The sequence below is a fragment of the Tasmannia lanceolata genome, unplaced genomic scaffold (genome assembly GCF_043159265.1).
Source record: "Tasmannia lanceolata isolate RefF3 unplaced genomic scaffold, GAP_Taslan_0.1 ptg000016l, whole genome shotgun sequence".
NCBI lineage: Eukaryota > Viridiplantae > Streptophyta > Magnoliopsida > Canellales > Winteraceae > Tasmannia > Tasmannia lanceolata.
In genome coordinates this window covers 16,280,428-16,289,206 of record NW_027518693.1, presented here as the reverse complement: position 1 = coordinate 16,289,206, position 8,779 = coordinate 16,280,428, and the positions used below count along the sequence as shown (strand labels likewise).

The window sequence follows — 8,779 nt, the reverse complement described above, 5'->3', positions numbered from 1 at the left end:
CAAGTCAATCCCATAGGACGATCCAAACCATCCATTTGTTAGGCTGCAATGCAAACAGGTTGTGTCCTCCTAAATCATTTCAATGGGCTGATCCGAGCCGTTCATCTTATTAGGCCAAAACATAAATTAGTTATGATTACTTACCCAATTCTATAGGGTGATCCGAATCACCTAATTGATGGACCATCAAATAAATAAGATGTGCCCCTTGAATCATGTCTATGGGATGATTTGATCCGTACAATTGATGGGCTGAAATACAAGTTGGTTGCGCCCTCCAAAATCTCTTCTATGGGATGATCTGAAGCATTCAAATAACTGGCTATCAAGTGATTGGCTTGGATCACTCATAATGCGGGCCCCTTAAGTCTCTCCCATTGGATGATCTAAACCGTCCATTTGGTGGGCTTCCCATAAATGGGTTGTACCTCCTCGAAATCAATTTCATGAAATGATTCTTACTGTCCATTGGATGGGCCATATTACAAATTGGTTATGCCACAAAATTAATTCTAATTAGAATAATCTCAACCATCAATTTGACGATCCACAGCTTCAAAAATCATTTTCAAGAATGGTTCAGATAAACCTAATATGATAAACACTAAATGTATAGTGGGCCCCATTACCTCGCCGATCAAGTATTCCTTCAAAATTTTGATTTTCCAAACCTTTGTGACCGCACCAAATGAATTGATTTTATTCAAATTTATTCTCTCTGATGCCCAACTCTTGATATGATAATAAGATCAGTGAGTGGCCCCACTTGTATTTGCCGGATTCCCATAAGATTTAATGATTATCAAGAACGAGCCCCACTTAAGTGACCGAATTCCCCTAGAATAATTTTCAGAATTTATTATTAGTAGGCTCAGACAAGACCAAAACTCTCTTGAAATTTGAACTTTTTCTAATCGACAATTATGTTGGCTCACTTGTTCAACCCGAATCGCAATTGTAAGGCCACGAAATTCGTACAAACTCCTCTCATTTAGAACCTCATGAACACTCTTTTTCAACACTTTGCTGAAAAAGATGGAAAACGCGGTGGAACTGACCGAAAAGATCGAGATAATATAAGAAACGGACATAGAAAGAGAAAACACTAAAAAACCGATAGGAAAACACTAACTTCTTTGTTGATTAAAGCGGAGCAAAAATGGGGGTGTCTACAATAGGAAGCAATTGATTTTGGGCGGTAGGTGTTCCCAGACTGGGCTGGCCCAGACTTGAGGTTGAGTTTTAGATCTGAACAGGTTCCAGGCTGAATTTGTGTTGAAAGAGCTAGATGGGGCGGGGCACTAGATCAATTTGTCATCTGATTGGGAGAGAGACAGCTTGGAATTGATCAATGCTTGGAGGATAAAAGGACGGAGGTAGTCACGTAGCATCAGCAGGTTCTAGTGCCCAGAAGGGAGGATCAAATCCTTAATGGAGACGTTGAGATCGATGGATTCTTTGTGAAGAGCAAAGGTATGTAAAGGGGCGCTGCCAATCCAGATGTCAGTCCAGAAAGCGATAGAACCTTGTCCAACCACCCACCTGGCATTAGCAATCCAATTTTCTCTGACGGAAAGAATTTCCCTCCACATTTTAGAGCAACCCTGGGCAGGTTTTATAAGGTTTAGGTGATGGTTGCTGCAGTAGATGGATCGCATGAAAGAGCTCCAAAGGGAGGAATTGGCGTGGAGATGATGAAGAGCCTTGAGTCTGAATGCCGAACATAGATCTCCCATGGACTTGGTGGCCAAGCTGACCTCAGCTTTAGGCTTAGAAATGCGGTGCCAGGAGACCCAGTGAGTTTTAGGCCCATGGTCACTACTGCCCCACCACAAGTCTGACATAATTCTGTCGATTTTATGCTGGACAGCTTTAGGAGGAGTGATGGCAGACATGAGCAACATAGGAGAACTGGATAGAACATGGTTGATGAGAACAAGTCTGCCAGCTTGAGAGAGTAACTTACCCTTCCATCCTTCAATTTTGGATCTGATTTTTCTAATTAGATCGTCAAAGAAGCAAGTTTTCATCCGGCCGGCATAAAGTGGGATACCAAGGTAGGTGATGGGAGGGGTTTTGTTGGAAAAACCAGTAGAATTGGCTATGGTCCTCTTCCTGCTTAGAGAGGTTTTCGCTGAAACTGCAAAGTAGCTCTTTGATTTATTGATTTTTTGCCCTGAAATCAACTCATATGATGAAAGAAAGGACATGATACTCTTTAGGCTTGATTTGCTCCCGTTCGAAAAGATAATCGTGTCGTCAGCGAAGAGACAATGGGTGATGGGGATACAGCCTCTCATTCTAAGGAAGTAGGATGCTCCACCTTCTCTGAATAGGGCGGCCAGGCCTCTGCTAGAATGAAGAGGCAGTGGGAGAGGGGGTCTCCTTGACGGAGGCCACGAGAGGATTGAAAGAATTCGTGAGGCTCTCCGTTTAAAACTATTGAAAACCAGCTTCTATGGGTGCATTGCATGATCAAATTCCTCCATTCCATGGAGAAGCCAAACCTTTCGAGCACATCCAGCAAGAATTGCTAGTTTAATCTGTCGAACGCTTTTGCCATGTCTATTTTGAGGATCACATTGCCTCCTCTGACCTTCTTGTTGAGACCGACAATCATCTCCTGGGCGATGGCAATATTGTCTGAGATGGACCTGCCTTTAACGAAAGTGCCTTGCTCTTGGGAGATAATTTTAGGCAAGACCTTTGCAAGCCTAGAGACCATGACCTTCGAAAAGATTTTGTAGCAGAAATTGCACAGGCTGATGGGTCTGAAGTCAGGTAATGTGAGAGGGTTTTCCTTTTTGGGAATCAAAGCTAGGAATGTGGAAGAGTAGTGCCTGGAAAGGTTACCACCTTCGAAGAAGGCAGTTGCAGCTAGAAGGAGGTCAGATTTGATCGAGTCCCAACAAGAAGAGTAGAAGATACCTCCGACCCATCTGGCCCAAGGGCGCTTTCCAGTGGGCTGCTGATTATGGCTTCTTTGATTTCCTCCTCCGATGGGGCTGCTAGAAGCATCTGGTTATCTGCCGGAGAAATCAACTTAGGGATGAGATTTAGAAGGCCGTGGTGAGTCCTTTTCCCCTCCTCAGCTAATGCTTTTTCAAAGTAGGTGGAAGCCAAGTCTTTGATTATGCCCTTGTCTGTGATCCAGTTCCCGTTGTGTCTTATTTTGGTGACTCCTCCCAGGTTCCTTTGATGGTGCATTGCAGCATGGAAGTATTTATTATTTCTGTCTCCTTCTTTTAACCACTTCTCCTTGGTTTTCTGTCTAAGGAAAATTTCCTCATGGAGAATGGTTTCATTCAACCTGCCTATGGCTTCTGATAGACTTTCCGATGTGGTGGCATTTGGGTTAGTTTGGTGGTCCAGCTAGGCTTTGAGAACCATGTCTTCATTGGATCTGACATTTTGGAAAACATTGCCATATATCTCTCTATTCCAGGTTTTCAGGACATTTTTTGTGTTTTTCAGTTTGGCAGAAAGGATCTCAAGAGGATTACCAGTGGCTTCAATAGACTAGGCAGACTTCACAATGGATTGAAATTGGGGGTGTTTTGACCACATAGCTTGGAATTTGAATGGTTTTATTTGGGGGGTTAAGGTGCGATGGATGTTTAAAAGGAGGGGACAATGATCTGAGCAGGTGCGGGAGAGATGGGTGATGGAGGTGGAGGGGATTGAGCTTAGCCACTGAGAGTTTGTGAGAATCATGTCTAATCTGGTCCAAGATCTCTGGCCATTCCTACTGATGCCATACCTGGTGAATTTGCTACCAATGAACCCATCATCAATTAGGCCTGCGCCATCTATGGCTGATTGGAACTCTCGGCATGAAGTGGGATCTGGAGGCCTTCCTCCTAATTTCTCATCAGGTGATAACAGGGCATTGAAGTCCCCCCCGACAGCCCAAGCTTTAGAAAAGGATTGGCTGCAGTCCCAGAGGTAACTCCATAGATCTCTCCTTTCTATGATGGAACAACTGGCATAAATAAGGGTCATAAAGGCTTCTGAACCAAATTGCAAGTGAGCAATCTCTACTGACAGCGCTTGGTTATTAGAAGAAACCCGACTCATTGAGAGGGAGCCATCCCATAGAATCCAAATTTTGGAAGATTCGTTGAGGTTTGTCATATAGTTGGGGTAGTGTAGCAGCTCTGAAACTTTATGAACCTCTAGTTCGTTTAAGAATGGCTCTAAAAGAACAATGAAATTGAGCTTGTGAAGCTTGGATAAAGCTTTCAGCCTTCTCCTGGAAGGCCTATTTTTGCGCGCCCCCCCCTAATATTCCAGATAAGACCGTTAATAATGGGACAATTTTCCGGGTCCTCCCAAATCGCGTCCCTTTTTTCTTTGGTTGGGAGCTGGGTTTAGTCAGGAGCTGGGGTGAGAGTTTTTGGAGAATGGGATCAGTTGGGTGTTGGAAAGAGAGCTCTGGGCTGGGGGTTGATCAGGCAGAAGATGATCGGTGGGATTGTGCATTGGGTAGGAGGATGGCAGGGGGGTGAGGAGGATGGCGAAAGAGTAAGAAGGTGAGGTGAGGGGGATATTGGGGAACGTGTTGAGGGGCCATGGAGTGGAGAGGGAGCTGAAGGAGGAGGGTTAGAAAGGTCTCTGCCAGTCAAATTGGCTAATCTAGAGTTGTCTAATCTAACCAGCTCTGAGAGTTCTGAGGTTCTGGCCTCAAAAAAATCCTCACTTATTGAGAGGTTAGAGGGAGTAGTGATAGAGGAAGGGTGAAAGTCTACAGGTGATGAATCAAAATGAGTTGACCTTTCGATGGCTAGAGGGGCGGGCTCCGATGAGGGCAAGGCCATCGGGGGTTGTGGGGTGGGGGAGCTGCTTGGTAGATTTTCTGAGAGAGGTAAATGGTGGGGAGGCTCAGTTGAATGAGGAGAGGATGGTAGTGGGGGAGTAATGGGTTCTAGCAGGGGCGGGCAGGTTAAGTCAACAACGAGGGATAGACCATGGGGGGGAGAACAGAGGGATAGAGAGGGGGGAGGGAGGTGGTAAGGCCGAGGGCGTCAATTGGGTTGTTGACGGTTGGAGATGTGGCAGATTTTGGGTAATGACTTGGTCAAGGGCTACATGAGAATCTGGTTGCATACTAAGTGATTCAGCAGGGGAGGTAAGGTTTGGAGTTCCTACTGATACAAGTTCGAGGGCGACTACTTCGTTCGGAGATCCTCCCAATAGTGGGTGAACATCTTCAAGGTTGATTGGGTCAGGTGGGGCAGCATCCACTCCTGGAGTTTGTTTCTGAAAAGCCAATTCCACCCAGGATTTGGTGGCTCTATTCAAATCTGGATGAAGGGATTTTTCCGGGGGCACAGCAGCTGCCAACCCCTCAGCTGGGGGGATAGTCTTAGCATATGGGTTTTGTATTTTAGGGGGTTGGAGCTTACAGTTAGGTTGTAAGTGGCCAAATTTGAGACAACAACTACAGTAGTGTGGGATTCTTTCATAGATTACCTTCTGCCATCTGCCTTTTTGCCCAAGGAATCCTAGCCAAAGCTGTTCTGGAAGGGGCGCGTTAATTTGGATTTCTACGCAGAGTCTAACCGCTTCCGTTCTAGAGCCAGTAGATGTATATCCATCGATTTCTAATACTCTACCAACAAGACCTCCAACGGAGACTAGAAAATCGTCATTGTAGCAAAATAGGGGGAGGCCAGGGAGCGAAATCCAGACAGGGGCGATGGGGGGTTCTTCTCATGGAGAGAAGTCAGGGGTCCATCTTAGGAATCTAAGTAGAAGACCCTGAATCTTGATGCTGCCAAAGAGCCATACAACCATGAAATCCATGTCGGATCCTAAGCGGATTAGGAGATGGCACTGATCAAGAGAGGTTATTATAGGATCCTCTGAGAGGGAGTGTTTCTTCTTCAGAGATTCTCTGAGCAGAGCGAATGGGGGGTTCCCATAGGAGCATTTTGCGATCAAGGCCAAACGGAAGGGTACCGATCCTTTCAGAATGTCGTCCCCAGTGAAGTTGATAGCTGGTTCTCTGGTGGGAGTTTAGGAGCTTTCACACCCAAACAGAGTTTGGGGAGAAATAATCTCTTTGTAACAGAAGCTGCAAACGATTTGGTGGGGGGGGGTTCTCTCTCTGGAAAACAATTGGGGGAGGGGGAATGGGTAGAATGGTGGGGCGAGGGAGGGTGGGGTCATCTGATGGGGCAGATGGGGGAAGAACCCCACAATGGGGGGTTCGGTTGCAAGCATAGGGAGGGTCTCTATGTCAAATCAAGGGCAAGGGTAAGGAGAGAAATCATTCATACAGTGAGGGAAGGATGATGGAGGTGGAGGGAGGGGTTTTGCCCTAAGAATCAGTTTAAGGATGATGGAGGCGAAGGGGTTTTGCCCTAGTTTTTAGGCTGCTGGTCAACGCTTAAAGGAGGACTTTAATTTACTTTTAACATCTAATTCTATCCAAATTTTTTTTATTTAATTGCCCATGATATGTTATTGTGACCGACCAAAAAAATGTTATTGTGTTAGTATAATTCGAAACCCTAAACACCTTAAATTTGTAACTGTGACCGACCAAAAAAATGTTATTGTGTTAGTATAATTCGAAACCCTAAACACCTCAAATTATACACTACATAACACACATTATATAGATAGATAGATAGATAGATAGATAGATAGAGGGAGGGAGAGAGAGAGAGAGGACTGCTAGCAAAATAAAAAAAATGAAAATCTCTATTGTAAGACATGCACGCGCAAGAAGACAAGGAAATGAGCTCGAATTCCCACAAAATGAAATGCAAAAATACTGCACAAATGACCAAATCGCTGGTGAATTTCACTTTCTTCGTTATTTTCCAAGTGGAGTTCCGTTTTGGAAGTGTTTTCCATATGTGTGTTTGTGAAACAGATTTACAACGAATCATCCAACCTTGGAAAAGATAGTTTGATCATACACATGATCACTCCTAGCTCATATATAAGATCCAGAAAAATCCATTGGACGTGCCATGCCAAGCCATGCCTTTCTATCTTCTAACTCTAGATGGAGACATTATTTGCCAACGAGTTTGTGAATTGTCCAATGTGTAACTAAGTTTTGTTTTTTTGTTCTTTTGGATTTTCATGGATCTCTCTTTCCTTTTGCTTTTTGACTGAAATTTCTGAATAAAAAATTACATTCATCTAAAGAAGCCCAATATTTGACTACAGAAAATCAATTCCCACCTTTGTCTTTAGAAAATTGATCAATGCTTACATCATTTTCTTTATTTGATGTGGAACCCTAAAAACTTTTCTAAAAGCATAAGCTTTGGTCTCCCCTACTTCTCTCGGCTGGTCAAGCCAGTCGGCTGGTCAAGCCAGTCAAATCCCTATCTCTCTCTCGTCGACATTAACAAAGGATTTTAATATAGACCAAAACGAAAGCCAAATATCCCAGTGACCATAGTGCTCCCCCACGAAAGCTAATTCCATGCTATCATTAGTGGCTGATGATGAAAGGACCTTATAATATAAAAAAATCTAGTAAATGCTCACTCACTCCATCAACCACATAAACCAAATATATTATTATCATTAGTATGAATAGAATGTTTGCAATCGGCCAATATTCATGATCCCTCGATCACATAAAACGTCAAATCATCCCACTAACCCATACTATAACTGAAACATAATTGACAGTGCAAAGAAATATAAAAGGAAAATTTGTTAGAAAAATGCAAAGTTTTGGTTAAATTGTCAAGTAAGGGTCCGTTCTCTTTTTTGTGAAATAAGGGTTGTCAGGTGCTTCTAGAAATCCCAAAGGACAAGAATACCCTCCCTCCTCTTTTTCCCTTCACCTTTTTAGCTCACTTCCATATGCATTTTCACCTACCCTATCTCCTTTTTCCTCCACCTTTTCACCCTCTTCTTCCCCAAACGTAAGAAACTCCATGAAACCCCATGGAAGCTTGCCATTGCCAAACGTTCTAAGCTCCATTTCCATTGGCTTTTGATAAAAACCTCCATTGTGAACACCCTCTTCTTCCCCAAACGTGAGATTTCTTCGTGTGCGCCGGTAGGTCCTCTCTTGATTAGGTTAAAGATGTTGTTTTCATGTTGTGATTTTTTGGTTTATTCTCATCCTCTCTTGCTTAGGTTTTAGATGAATCTTTTGACCTCTCTCTTTCTCTCTCTCTCTATGGTTCAATGGTTGTAAAGTTTTTAAATGGTTCAATGTTTGTAAATCCAATATCAAACCCATTATCAATCCTATTTGGTTGCTTTATGTACACAATCAATTTATACAATTGGAACCATTATGCAGACCTTGGAACCACAATTTAGTGGTTCCAAGAGTGTAAGTAGTGGTTCCAAGAGTGTAAATAGACTTTCATACACTTTATAAGTGATTATGAGTGTATTGATAGTGGTTAAGGTACTCATACTTAGTATGTATATAATCAGAACCATTATGAACACCTCGGAACCACAATTTATTGGTTCCAAGAGTGTAAATAGTGCTTCCAAGAGTCCGACTTGGAAGTTCGAACAAAGCTTCGAACTTCCGAATGGAGTACAGTAAAATGGCCATTCTACTGAACTTCATTCGGAAGTCCGAAATTTGTTTCGGACTTCCGACTCGGATTTCCGACCAATGTCCAATAAAATGGCCATTGTACTGGACTTCATTCGGAAGTCCGAAATTTTTTTCGGCCTTCCGACTCGGACTTCCAAACAAGGATTCGGACTTCCGAATGGAGTCCAGTACAATGCCCAGTGTGTTGGACTCTATTCGAAAATTTGAATCTTCGTTCAGACT

At 43.4% G+C, this 8,779-nt stretch overlaps 1 protein-coding gene across 1 annotated transcript; it reads right to left on the bottom strand.

Moving 5' to 3' along the window:
* Nucleotides 1-2,533: 2,533 nt before the first annotated feature.
* LOC143847934 (uncharacterized) lies at nucleotides 2,534-7,957 on the bottom strand. The gene is made up of 5 exons (XM_077356710.1): nucleotides 7,818-7,957; nucleotides 5,074-5,611; nucleotides 3,761-4,281; nucleotides 2,929-3,271; nucleotides 2,534-2,728 (listed from the first exon to the last, which is right to left on the bottom strand). Exons 1-5 carry the CDS (start codon nucleotides 7,955-7,957, stop codon nucleotides 2,534-2,536), a joined length of 1,737 nt encoding a protein of 578 aa, XP_077212825.1.
* Between the last annotated feature and the right edge of the window lie 822 nt (nucleotides 7,958-8,779).

What these genes read in the sequence shown, in the direction of transcription:
- LOC143847934 (XM_077356710.1), bottom strand. Translation starts at nt 7,957, where the DNA reads ATGGAGCTTAGAACGTTTGGCAATGGCAAGCTTCCATGGGGTTTCATG. An exon ending in ATTGGTAGCAAATTCACCAG is followed by an intron (nt 3,272 to 3,760) that starts GTATGGCATCAG and finishes AATTTTCCTTAG; the next exon opens with ACAGAAAACCAAGGAGAAGT. An exon ending in TTGGGCCAGATGGGTCGGAG is followed by an intron (nt 2,729 to 2,928) that starts GTATCTTCTACT and finishes ATCTTTTCGAAG; the next exon opens with GTCATGGTCTCTAGGCTTGC.